The sequence below is a fragment of the Bos javanicus genome, chromosome 19 (assembly GCF_032452875.1).
Source record: "Bos javanicus breed banteng chromosome 19, ARS-OSU_banteng_1.0, whole genome shotgun sequence".
Taxonomy (NCBI): Eukaryota; Metazoa; Chordata; class Mammalia; order Artiodactyla; family Bovidae; genus Bos; species Bos javanicus.
In genome coordinates this window covers 31,785,311-31,799,228 of record NC_083886.1, presented here as the reverse complement: position 1 = coordinate 31,799,228, position 13,918 = coordinate 31,785,311, and the positions used below count along the sequence as shown (strand labels likewise).

Here is a 13,918-nt window from a genome sequence, read left to right as displayed (position 1 = left end):
GCTCTGAGACACAAAACCTCTCAGAGAAGCAACAGACTGGGGCCCCAGTAGGAACCCCATTCTAAGCCAGCTCTAGGTGCTGGCAGAGGGCCTCTGGGATGAGAAATTAGGGTCCGGAAGGACCCCAGAGACCAGCTCCTTAAGCCAGCTATTCTCTATTATAAAGCACAAGTCAGAAACTCCACCACCGGTGCTTTTATTCCTTCATCTGCATGGTTTCCAAACCCCACACCATAAGGAAGAGAAGGTGCGACAGGGTTCCACCAGTGGGCTGGACACAGGACACTCCCTCTTTAGCACAGCAAATACACCTTGGCAAGTTTTACATTCTGGATTGACACAGGAGGTTGCATTTAAAGAAAGAGTTCTGATAGAGAAAAAGCACTTGAGAATCACTGCTGAGATTAACCTTGCTGCTGCTGCTGCTGCTGCTAAGTTGCTTCAGTCGTGTCCGATTCTGTGCAACCCCAGAGACGGCAGCCCACCAGACTTCCCCGTCCCTGGGATTCTCCAGGCAAGAACACTGGAGTGGGTTGCCATTTCCTTCTCCAAAGCATGAAAGTGAAAAGTGAAAGTGAAGTCGCTCAGTCGTGTCCGACTCTGAGCGACCCCATGAACTGCAGCCTACCAGGCTCCTCCATCCATAGGATTTTCCAGGCAAGAGTACTGGAGTGGGGTGCCAGAGCCTTCTCCGGAGATTAATCTTAAATAGCATGAAATTGCAAACACCTTTAGAAGCACATTTCAACCTACAATACCCAAGAGCCCGGAGGAGGTTTGAGAGGAGAAAGTGAAGTGCACTGATGAGGGGAGAGGGAGCCCTGAAAGGATTTACCTACTTCTAAGTATAGACTCTGCTGGATTCGCAGTTTTGACAAGGGCCAATCTTTTCTGGTGCTCAGATGACCAGGAAACTGCAGTCCCATCTGACACAAGTAGGAAAAGAAAAAGCAGAATGGAGGAAGAAATGGAACAGAGACTTTCCAAGGAGCTGGGGGTGGAAGGACATGAACTCCAGAGGTGAGGGATTATGATTTACAGTCAGCAAAGAACTCACACTTACATCCTCTCCCAGCAGCCCAGGGAAGCAGGCGGCAAGCGTATGCATTACACGCAAAAGCTCAGAGAGGTTAGGTGACTCTGCCAGGGTCTCAGAGCTCTAGAAATGCAAATATAGAACAGGGTGGCTACTTTCCTGTTTCTAGGTTTGGTATTCTTGCCAATGTGCTAAACCATCTCAGGTCGGAGGGCTGTGAGGACTAGAAGCTGCTGAAATCAGAGAGGAAGATAATCCGGCACTAAATAAGAAAGTTGAGTCCGTGTATGAAAATACTTGTGGATCCTCACCTGCTCCAATGTCTCGGAACATGGCTTGGAAAGCTGGAAAGTAGCTGCTCTGAAGCTTATCCAGAAGTCCCACCATGCCCCTCCTCTTTATCATTCTCAGCTGATTATAAATGTATTCTAGATCTTCACACCTGCAACACAAGGAGAAGCATCAGTCCAGAACAACGTCAGGGAACACAGTCATGCTGCCATGACTGGCTTTCAGATAGATGGAGAGAGGAGGTCTGCCTTGGGGTGCTTCCGCAGAGGCCATGCTCTAGTCCAAAGAGCCAGGGCCTCTGTTCCCAGAATAGCAAGGGCAAGAGCCTCAGTCTGGACACAGGTTCAAAGGAGCAGTTGTAGGAGGTAACAGCAGGGAACACTGCTGACCATCTGGTAGCTCAGAAGCTCAGCAGCTGGAGGTCATTAGCTCTCACAGTGAGGTTTTGGGTGGGGTGAGAGAGGTGTTGTCAGAGAAAGGCTGCTGGAGAAGGGCCCCACAGTAGGTCAGCAGAGTGGTCAGGAAACCAGGCAAGAGGATGGGGTATCTCGGCATGGGACACAAACGGGGCTGGAGCCGTTTGTGGAAATGGGCTGGGGGAGGTGGCTACTGAGGCCGGTCCCACCCCCAGGCTTCTCTCATCAGCCCTAGAGCCAACAGCTTAGTGTCATTTGAGTCAAGGCAGCTCTTCTGTGTACTGGGAGGTGACACTCTCGCCAAGGTTCAACGGTCACGCCTCGTTTCTTGAGGCGTTTCTGTGCCCACCTGGTCCTCCAGAACTCCAGCTCCACCTGTGGGATAGGGTTCTCCCCCTGGAGGAGTGGCTGCGAAGACTCTCTCTTGAGCACCAGCTGGATTTGGTGGCTCCACTGGATCACTGCAGACTCAATGGCGTAGATGATGGACTTGTCCGTAGAATCCAAGCTGCGAAAGAGACAAGTCTCCTGGGATGCAGGGAAGAGCTTAACTCTATGGGCTATGTCACTTCAGTTGTGTTCGACTCTTTGTGACCCTATGGGCTGTAGCTCGCCAGGCTCCTCTGTCCGTGGAATTATCCAGGCAAGAATACTAGATTGAGTAGCCATTCCCTTCGCTATAGGATCTTCAGGACCCAGGGACTAATGCAGGTCTCTCATACTGCAGGTGGATTCTTTACCATCTGAGCCACCAGGGAAGCCCCAACCCTTGAGTCCCACCAATGCCAGCCAGCTCCCTGCTTGATGAGGCAGTGCATTCTTTGGGAAGATCAGCTGTCCTTGGGAAAGAGTTTGTCTCTACCCAGGACCAGGTTCATCTCCCTGCTAGTCCCTCATCTGGTCTCAGTTCTGACCGCCTCAGCAAGAAGAAACAGGTTACTTCCTCCTCCATCAGGCAAGTTGTCAGATGTCTGAACATTACTATTGTCCTCACTTTTCCAGTGAAGATGGAATTCCCATGTGTTGTCCCTCATACATCTTTAAAATAAACTAACTAGGGATGTTTGGAAAGGATTAAAAATCAAAAATACATTCTGGTTTGCCTTTTCATACAGTCTGAACTGACAGCTGTTCATGGCACTAGTGGTAAAGAACCCACCGCCAATGCAGGAGATGTAAGAGACAGGGGTTCAATCCCCAGGTGGGGAAGATCCCCTGGAGGAGGGCACAGCAACCCTACTCCAGTATTCTTGCCTGGAGCCTCCCATGGACAGAGGAGCCTGGAGGGCTACAGTCCATGGCGTCGCAAAAGTTGGACACGACTGAAGTGGCTTAGCACACACACAGGCATGCCGAGAACACAGGACACAGGTGACAGAGAATCTGTCATTTGCATTTTTCATGCCAGAAATCCACCTTCGCTTCATTTAATTAAGTTCATATTTGCTGAGCAATGATATGGCACAAGTGATTATGGATGATATTAAAGGTAGAAGATACTCACCTCCCAGTAATACGATCCAGCCTCTTGGGAAATTATCAAATTTGAACAAAGGGAGACAAACACCACAATGATTATACATTCACACTGAATGTTGTTATGTTCAAAGAGAGAAGGAACAGAAGAAGGGTCGTTTGAAGGTATTTATTTTGAAAATTGTATATTTTTATGAAGCCCCTATAAGTTTTCCAGTTAACTGGGATTGCTTCAAATTATATACATAGCAAATTACTTCCAATATGAAAAAACTCACTGTAAAGTATATTTCTATCCCATGCATTACTCATTCTGCAGATCAAATCATGGGCCCTGAACAGACAATACGTTTGCAAAGTCCCAGCAATGTGGCAGACTGAACGCGTGAAGGAAAGTGGACTGTTGCCACAAACATACAGAATGCTTACTAGAAGACAATTAAAAAATATACATATTATTTTAGGTACATAGCCTGACTCTAAAGAAAAAGAAGAAAATCCCCACAGAACAGAAGCAAAGATAGCTCAGGGCTGGAATGGTAAGTGGAAGCTGACAGTGGGTATCACTCCTATAAGGAGAAGGGCCATGGGGTTTAATGCCTCTCCAGTCACAGAAGGCAAGGACCTCAAACTTCGACAAAGCTGATTTGTTTCTACTTGGGGAAAAAAAAAATGTCCCCAGGATCTGAAAACACTCTCCAGCTGCTGCTGGTAGAGGGTCTGGACAGCGACATGATGTGCTGAGTAAATGCTGGGAAGAGGCGTGCTGTCTCCCAGACTGGACCTGGGTCTCTGCCAACGATGAGACACGGTCCTGATAAGGGAAACGCTGGAATCAGTGTGGCTGCTCTCAGTTCTCAGATAGTTCTGAGCAGAAAGAAGGCCACGTTGCCGTGATAGCCTTCAGAGACTTGGGTGGGGGTACTGGTGACGGTGGTAATCAGCATGGAACACACAGTCTGAGGATGCTGGCCAACAGTGGGCTTGTGTGCAGAAGAAGGAGACGTGCAGAGTCAGGGACAGAAAAGTCGTAGAGAAAACATTCAGATAAACCAGTATCTCCCCTATCTCTGAGACCCATATGGCCAGCCTGGCGGTACTTACGTGGCCTCGATTTCAGAACCCTCAGAGCCCATGTTTTCTGAGCCGACTGGAAGGGGCAGCAGGGTTTTCCCCTTCGCTTGCTCAAGGAGAACCAGAAGGTCACCCTGGAGGCTGTAGGCATGCCGCTGGACATCTTGACAAACCACGTGGGGCCAGTCTAGGTGGTTCTTCTCATTGGCCAGGACAGGGATGACAACCTGGAACAGATGTGCACGGGAAACAAAGGTGGGCAACTTCTGAAACCCTAAAGAAGGACTATCTGGGGCGGGGGAAGTTAGGCAGTTTGGGATCAATGTGTACCCACTCCTATATTTAGAAGGGATAATCAACAAGGGGGCTTCCCAGGTGGCTCAGTGGTAAAGAATCTGCCTGCCAAGTAGGAGACACAGGTTTGATCCCTGCATCAGGAAGATCCCCTGGAGAAGGAAATGGCAACTCACTACAGTATTCTTGAATGGGAAATCCTATGTATAGAGGAGACTGGCAGGCTACAGTCCATGGGGTCAAAAGAGTTGGACACAACTTAGCAACTAAACAATAACCACCGACAAGGACCTACTGTGTAGCACAGGGAACTCTGCTCAATGTTACGTGGCAGCCTGGATGGGAGGGGAGCTTGAGGGAGCATGGATACATGTATATGTATGGCTGAGTCCCTTTGCCGTCCACCTGAAACTATCACGGCATTGTTAACCAGTCCTTCACTAGCTCTCAGAGTTTGGTCAGATTCACACCCCTTGAGTCAGTGATGCCATCCAACCATCTCATCCTCTACCACCCCCTTCTCCTTTTTCCTTCAATATTTCCCAGGATCAGGGTCTTTTCCAATGAGTTGGTTCTTCACATCAGGTGGTCAGAGTATTGAAGCTTCAGCAGTTAATCAGTTATGAAGTGAAAGTTGCTCAGTCATGCCTGAGTTTTTTCAACCCCATGGACTATACAGTCCATGGAACTCTTTAAGCCAGAATACTGGAGTGGGTAGCCTTTCCCTTCTCTAGGAGTTCTTCCCAATCCAGGTCTCCTCCATTGCAGGAGGTTTCTTTACCAGCTGAGCCACATGCGAAGTCCAAGAATACTGGAGTGGGTAGCCTTTCCCTTCTCCAGTGGATTTTCCTGATCCAGGAATGGAACTGGGGTCTCCTGCATTGCAGGTGGTTTCTTTACCAACTGAGCTATCAGGGAAGCCCTAATTAGCTATAATACCCCAATACAAAAAAATTTTTTTTTTTAAAGGAAGACTATTCTGAGAAAGGTCGAGAGAGCTATGCACGACCTTTTGCAGGTCTCCCTGTCTGCTAAGACCTAACAGCTAATACCTAACATTATGAAATAAACATCATGTACTGCCTTGACATCTGGTAAAATTGGGGGTGGGGGGCAGCTGCAATAACCAGTCGTCACAAGTTTCCCTACCCATTCTGCTCCCGCAGAGAAGGTCCCTCATCCAACATCCCTGTTTATCAAGGGCACCAGGCACATCTGCTTCTCATCCCTGGGGAGTGGGCTTCGGTTCCTTGCCAGCCAACAGAATATTCCCCCAAGCCAATCCCATCCTCCTCCAGGAACCTGTGGGCCCCATACCCTCTGGAGAGTACAAAGCTTGTCTCCCACACTTCCTGGTCGTTCACTCTGTTCCCACATGCAATCCCTATGTGGCCCTGCCTGGCACAGGGTCCTCCTCCTCTGGACTGTATCTCTGATAATAACCTGTGAGCAGTGTCATCTGTCCAGTGTTGTGTGTTCAGCCATGTCCAGAACCCTAGGGCAAGAATCCCTTCCTCATCACAGGGTGAATATAAGCAACTGAAATTGTCACAAAGGCCAAGAGGCAAAAAAAAAAAAAAAAAGCAGGACAAATGCAGGTAAGCATGATCTCAGAGGCCATTTTATTTATGTATTTATTTTATCTACTTATTTTATTGCCAGTTTAGAGTTTATTACTATATTTTGTTATATCAGTATTTGGGTAATATGTGTGTGTACGTGTGTGTGTGTGTGCACACACACTTGAGCTCAGTTGCTAAGTCATGTCCAACTCTTCTTTTGACCCATAGACTGTAGCCCACCAGGCTCCTCTGTCCATGGGACTTTCCAGGCAAGAATACTGGAGTGGGTTGCGATTTCCTTCTCCAGGTGTTCTTCCTGGACCAGGGATCAAACCCTCATCTTCTGCATTGGCAGGCAGATTCCTTACCACTGAGCCACCAGGGAAGCCCGCTATCCATTGATATAGCCACATGTTAATACAGGAGCAAAGCTGAGGAAAGTCACAGTGTGTGGGAGCCCAATCATGGGGAAATGAAGGCAGTGCCATTAGTTTATGACACAGCAATGGGGGGAGAGGGTAGCTTTGTCTAATGGCATCAGCTTCAAGCTGGATATTTTTTGACTTGAATCTAGAAGCAGCAAGTAGGAGCAAGGTTACCTGTCCCACCTCCAGGCTCAGAGGTAGAAGGGATGAATCCTTGGGAAGAGATGAGTTTGGGTTAGAGCAGGTGACAAGGAGGGGTCAGAGAAGTAAGGAAGCTTTTAAGTGGGATGTAGAGTGACAATAATTCTTGTCATTTGTAAGGAAAACCTACAACTAATGTAACAACTTGTTTTCAGTCACATCTAACTCTTTGAGACACCAGTCTTTCCCAGGAGGAAAATCCCTTGGACAGAGGATTTCCCAGGCAAGAATCCTGGAGTGGGTTGCCATTTCCTTCTTCAGGGGATCTTCCTGACCCAAGGACTGAATGCACATCTCTTGCCTCTCTCGCACTGGCAGGCGGATTCTTTACCACTAGCGCCACCTGGGAAGCCCAACGTAACAGAGAAGAAACCTGACTCTACGTGGGTTCAGTTCCTTTTACTCTGTCTTTGTCCTCTCTTGCCTGTCTTAGTCATGTTGGCTCTGCCTCTTTGTATTAATAAAAGGAAGTTGCCCACAGCCAGAAATACACATGACAGTCCGTTCACAAGGCTCTGCCTCCCAAGCCTGACCTTTCAAGGTATAATAAAAAATTGCAGAACAGAGAATAATAACTGTCCAGTTGGAGGCTTACAATGTGACCAGACCCACTTGGACATCTGCAAGAATAAAGGATTCAGGCACCAAGAATTTGCAATGAACAGCCACACTCCCTCCCCTTTTAGTAGAAAGAAGCCTAAATTCTCCCTTGGAAAAGGGTTCTGCCAGTCCATCATCTCAAACTGCCAGCTTTCTAATAGAGTCACTATTCCTTGCCCCAGTGTCTTCTCTCTTGATTTATCAGCCTGCCATGTGGCAAGGAGTATGAGTTTGGATTTGGGGATGCTAACATACTCTGTTTCAAGTATCTTGATAAATTATTTTGAATTTCATGAAAAGCCTGCAAGGTGTGTTGATTCTGACTGAGGGGAGTTCACATCACACTGCAGAAATCTGACAGAACAAGGGATTGGAACCTGGATCCCCCAGACTCCTAATCCACGCTCCTGTCTGGGGAAAAGGACCTGAGGCAGAAGGCAGATGCCCCCCACCCCCTGCCCTGGGGGAGTGGGGGTAAATCTATTGGAGATTCATTTCCTGTGGACTGAAACTCCAAGATGAGAACAGCAGGGCAATTAAGGGAGGAGGCCGGACCCTGCACAGATTATATGTTTCTTCTTCCGGAAGTCAGGCAACTTCCCAGACCTCATGTGCGCAGAAAAGGCTCCTTCAAGCCCAAAGAGGAGTTATGCCTAGGGATGTTCTACCCACATGCCTTTTTGGTAAAATCCATCTTGGCTAAGGGATGCTTGGACACACGTGAGAGGATCCTGAGATAAACCAAATATGGGCAGTGAACCAGTCAAATCAAAATGACTGGCCAAGGGAAACCTGGAAGAAATATCCCATGAAAGTTATTCCAAACTGCCACGAGGGTGTGATTCAGTGACTCTCTCCCTGAGTCCATCAGTGTGTCTATCCACATGTACTGTACTCTTTTCCTCTTAGTAAATACTTGCTTCACTACTTACGGTCTTTGGGGAATTCTTTTCTGCAAAGTCAGAGGGCCAGGGCCCTTTGTCACTGACCACTGGGGCTTTCACTGCCACCACCCAGCCCAGGCTCTGGCGGGGAACGCAAGCCCTGCTCCAAATCATAGCAGGCTGAGACCACGGGAGACCCACACTTCCACAGAAAACCAACCTACAGCCTCCCCTTTCTGGCTCCCAACCCATTCATCTACAGCTGTACTTGCTTAACACATTACTGACTAGAGACGTATTAACATGTCTTTTGTTACCCCAACGTTATTGACCGAAAACCTATCAGTATGTTTTTAGAGAGTGATACAATTAACATCACCAAGTGGACTTGTTAAGAGCTTAAAATTGATTAAGGGTTCATGATACAACTTATGAATGTCGTTATCATTCACATTTTGCTTCGTTAGTGCTTTGTTCCAATCTTGTGTATATTCTAAATGTGAAATTTTCAAAGGTGGCGCATGGCGAAATTTTGAGTGAAGAGTAATTTTTTCGGTGAATTTTATGCATATACGCTCCCTGACTATCTGAACGACATATATAATAGTGTCTCTGAAAATAGCAGTTCTTCAGAATATAGTTCTGATTCACACGATGTGAATATTAGACCAACAAAAAAACCTTAAGTGATTGATTCTGATACTGAAAGTAACAATGAAACTCACGGTGCTGGAGGACGCTCCTTTGCTTCTACAGAACAGTGGACTGAAGACAACATGAAAAATTAGAAGACTTTACACGTGTGCCTATACTGAATATAGTAACCCACAGAGAGTTAGGAAAATGACAGAATTAATTTTTGGCCTGCTGAAATACAATTGCCGGCCACGGGCATTAGTTTCTTCAAAAATCCCCCAGTCAACAATGAGTTAACAGGAACTAAGGCAGAATCTTCAGAAATAGCCAGGGAGAAAAGTACAGAAACTACTGGAACCAAGAAAAGTCTAAAATGGCCGAGGGCCGCCACCCATGATGCGTCCACCACGCACGAGACTCTGCGCATGCCTGCTCCTCCCACTCAGCCCCGCCCTCGCTGTCCACCGTGCGCCGTGCGGGACACCCCACTGCCCACCTGGATAGAACGTGGGCTGTGTCAGAGCCGTACCTCTCCCACTTCTGCTGAACCTGTTTTCCTTTACTTGGCACTAGCCGGCACTGGACAAGGGAAGGACCCAGATGGAGGTCCCCCCGACTGGACACCTGATTGGAAAAGATGTGTAACACTCCCTCTCCCAAACCGCAAACTTCCAACACAGTATCCGAGCTCCAGAGCCCTAGGAAAGGAAACCTGGCTGGCTGCAGTGAATAAAGGGACAGAGAGGAACAAGAAAGGGAGCAGGAGGGCTGGTTACCATATTCCCTAACTTCTTTCTCCAAACGCTTCCTGGATGTTATTTGTTTTTTACCTTGTATTGGTGTAATGGGGCAAAAACAAAGTTATAGTTTATGGCTTGGGGACATTTTGGCTTTAGTGCAGTTTTATGGGAAGGTATTAGGAGAGGGGAGCTCATAGCCAAAGGTGGAGATGAGACTGGGCAGGACAGCTGGAAGGGGAGAAGGGGCTCGGGAGACTGAGATGAGCAAGATCCTGAATTAGCCCTGGATCCTCTTTGGGGAGTGTGAAAGAAGTGGACTGGAGGGGGTGGGTTGTGTGGCCCAGGGACTGCTGTTGAGAGGTTTTGAGAAATTCAAGTAAAGGCCTGAGATATTTTTAAAAATATTTTATTTCGATTTTTTAAAACAGATAACACATTTACATGGTGCAAATTTTTTTAAGTACAAAAGCTTTACAGTCGAAATCAAGTCTTCAGTCTATCCCTATACCTCCCTGAGTTGCCCATTTCCTCCCGCCCAGGGATTACTCTCTAAATAAAGTTTTTTTCTTCCCTCCCTCCCTTTTCTTTTTAGCAGAAATGGTAGCATACCTTTCTGCACCTTTAAAAACTTACCTTAAATCTTAGCATTATCCACAATAGCCAGGAGGTGAAAGGAACCTAACTGTCCATCCCTGGATAAGTGGGATAAAGAAAATGTATATATACATACAATGGGATACTACTCAGCTTTAAAAAGGAAAGCAAGTCCATCACAGTGCTACCTTGAGAATGAACCTCCTTGACGACAGTCTGCTGAGTGAAATGAGCCAGTCAGATAAGGACAAATACTACTTGATTCCACTTCTGTCAGGCACCTGGAGAGGTTGAGTTAACAGACACAGAAAATAGAATGTGGCTGCCAGGGGTTGAGGGTGGGGGAGGTGGGAGTTACTCATGATTGGAGATTTTTAGCCATGCACAATCGGTGGGTGATGGAGATTTGTTGCACGGTGATGGGTAAGAGGTTGGAAATTGTTGTGAGAGTGAATTTAATGTTTTCACAATAAAGAGAAAATTAAGGGCTGTCTCATATCAGTCGTTCCCTTTAATTATAGATGGACCTTAATTTGTTCACCCAGTACCTCACGGATGAACATTGTTTGTTTCCAGCCTCTTTCAATTCACCAACAAAAATTCTCAAACATTTAAGAGTCTGAAGTATTTTATTTTATTTTTTTTTTACTTTTTGGCCACGCTACATGGCATGGGAGATCTTTGTTCACCAAGCAGGGATGGAACCCATGCTGCCTGCACTGGAAGCATGGTGTCTTAACCACTGGACCACCAGGCAAGTCCCTAAGAGTCTGAAGTATCTTAAAATTACTTTTTCCGGTTGGACTGCATTTCCTTGGCCATGACCCGCTGTCCTCTACATACATTAGGTGTAGCTCCATCTCTGAACCTTTGTTCAAGTTACCCTGCTCTCTGTTTATCCTAATCCATTTCCTTGTTCAGGAGCCAGTTCAGCAATGGAGGTGAACACGAAGGGCTCTCAGACCACATGCATCTGTCTGTCATACGAACCCAACAGCACTTCTTTTTCCATATCAGTAAACCTTTTTTATTCTGTAAATTAAAAATCTATTCATCTATTTTGCATTTTGTTTATCTTCTTTTTTTTCTTTTTGTTGAAGAATAGTTGACTTGCAATATTGTTTTAGTTTCTGTTCTGGTACACAGCAAAATGAGATATATATATATATATATGCATGTGTGTATGCTAAGTTGCTTCAGTCATGTCAGACTCTGTGACACTATGGACTGTAGTCTGCCAGGCTCCCCTGTCCATGGGAATTCTCCAGGCAAGAATACTAGAGTGGGTTGCCATGCTCTCCTCCAGGGGATCTTTCTGACCCAGGGATTGAACCCGGAGCAGGTTCTTTACCACTAGCACCACCTGGGAAGCCTATATATATATATTCTTTTTTAGATTCTTCTCCATTATAGGTTATTATAAGATACTGAGTATAGTTCGATGTGCCATACATTAGGTCCCTGGTGGTTATCTATTTTATATATAGTTAATCTCTTAATCCCAAACTCCTAATTTATCCCTCCTCCCTTTCCCATTTGGTAACGGTGAATTCATTTTCATGCACTTCTTCCCATCATCACTGTTTAAGAAGGGTTGTGAACCAAGCTTGGATTCCTACAGGGATGGATAATGTTCAGAAAACAAACAGCAATAAAGCCATTGGGTTAAGAAAATATTGAAATACTCCCATATCTACTGAACAATCTAGTTTCCCCAAGTCCCCTTGAGTTCCTCGGTCATCCGTGACCCTTTTCTGGAACTCCTGCTCCCCACAGCTTCCTAATGGAGCAACCAAAGGCCCAACACCTGATGTAGCAGAGAGCCTCTAGTACCCAGTTCAAGCACTGAGGCCAACCTTGTGTGTGTGTGTGTATACGAGTGCATGCATGCGCTTAGTTGCTCAGTTGTGTCCGACTCTTTTCCATCCCATGGACTGCAGTCCGGCAGGCTCCTCTGTCCATGGGATTTTCTAGGCAAGAATACTGGAGTGGATTGCCATTTCCTTCTCCAGGGGATCATCCTGATCAAGACTGAACCCACAACTCCTACAATGGCAGTTGGCTTCTTTACCACTGTGTCACCTGGGAAGTCTACTAGCTTTAAATACTTGATATATATGATGACGTCCACAGGTGGGATCTTGTCATGTTTCTTTGGTGCTCCCCACAGTACCTATCACAGGGAACATGATACAACAGGGGATCAAGCCTCCAGAGGCACATCCACTTCACTTTCAGGAAAGTTTTTATTCACATTCCAGAAAGTTCTAAATGTCCCAAAGTCTTTCCCAGGCACCCCTGCCCTCTCGAGTCTTCTGCTGTGGTGCCACCAAAGCCCCCGTAACCCAATCCCTAGAGCTCTTCCTTCCCTGTGCTCCAGGCGGACCCGTCCAAATGCCTGCTGGGCATTTCATATACTGGATGTCCCAGCTGCTTACCTGGGCACAGGGCTGACCTCCGGTTCATGAATGAAATGAAAATCAAAACCAAACCACCTCTTCTTTTTAACTCTTTTCCTTCATCCATAGGAGATGCCCCTGGGTCTAATATTCCCTATCATTTGCGATGCCAGTTTATATAGGGGGGATTCAGAGATAGCGCCTCCAAAAGAGGTCAGGATCCAGGCCCTCTTCCGACTCTAGCCTCCCCTTGACTTTGGCCTGAATACAGACCAGGAATGAAGCAAGCTCCCTGACGTCCAGACTCCGACAGGACCCCGGCTCAGATTTCCCCTAGCTTCCATTTCAAGCTCAGCCCAGGGTCCTAGTTTCCCGCCAGCTCCGCCCCTCCAACATCGCTCCGCCCATCTTATTTTACTCGCGGCTCCTCAAACTCAGCTCCCATCGGCTGTCGAGGCCCCGCCCCGGTTCTCCGGCCCCGCCCCCTGCTCCCGTCCCCCTCCCCAGCGGCGCCAGCGCGGGGCGGTGGGCCTACTCTCACCTCTGAGAAGAGCGCGGCCAGATGCTCCAGCGGCGCGGCGGGCAGGTCCCCGCACAGCACTGCCCCGCGAAGGCTGCGGGGGCCTGGCGGCTCAGGCCTGGTGCGCAGGAAAAAAAGCCCCTTAGCCCTAGGCGGGCCGGCCTCGGGTCCCGCGTCCAGTCCCATGCGCACCGCCAGGCCCCCAGGCCCGGGCCGCACCACCAGCAGCGGTCGCGGCCCCTCCGCGGCCCCCTGTCCCAGGAAGGCGTGCAGCAGCTGCCCCGCATCGGCCGAGCCCGCGCAGCGCTCCCAGGCGCCCGCGGGCGGCCGCAGGCTCCGGGCCACATAGGCCCCCAGGAGTCGCAGCCTTGGGTCGGCGCCGGGCTCCCCGTCCGCGTTGTCCTCAGCCTGCGAGGCCCGCTCCTCCGCGCTCGGCATCGCGCGCAAACCAGGATGCCGCGGTTTCCCGGGCGACGGGGACGCGGCCAGGACTCCCTCCTCCGTTCCCCTCCTATTGGACACTTGACTCCCGGTCCCGCCCCCTCAAGGCCAATAAGGTAGGAGAGGCTCGGCAAGGGAAGGGGCGGGGTCGCGTCTCTGTTGCTAGGAGACCATCTGAGGGGGCTGGTTTCCAGTCTAATCTAGCGGATTCGAGGTGCTCGCCTGTGACTGTCCAGGGCAATGGCTTTTTGATGAGGTACGTGGAGCCGCGATCAAAGGTATAAATGCTGGTAAAGGAGGCTGCTGGCTAAAGTCACATTAAATTCTTT

The 13,918-nt window shown here is 48.3% G+C and overlaps 1 protein-coding gene across 3 annotated transcripts in view; it reads right to left on the bottom strand.

The window, feature by feature from the left end:
• Positions 1–13,670, bottom strand: part of DNAH9 (dynein axonemal heavy chain 9) — a 285,157-nt gene extending 271,487 nt beyond the window's left edge. The window contains exons 1-4 of one of the 3 annotated variants that reach the window (XM_061391097.1): positions 13,170–13,670; positions 4,324–4,520; positions 2,093–2,251; positions 1,348–1,478 (exon numbers count right to left, since the gene is read on the bottom strand). In XM_061391097.1, the coding sequence (XP_061247081.1) occupies positions 1,348–1,478; positions 2,093–2,251; positions 4,324–4,520; positions 13,170–13,586 (904 nt within the window). In that variant the 5' untranslated portion in view covers positions 13,587–13,670. The remainder of the gene's footprint in view (positions 1–1,347; positions 1,479–2,092; positions 2,252–4,323; positions 4,521–13,169) is intronic. The other 2 variants (XM_061391100.1, XM_061391098.1) reach the window with 2 other exon arrangements.
• Positions 13,671–13,918: the final 248 nt, after the last annotated feature.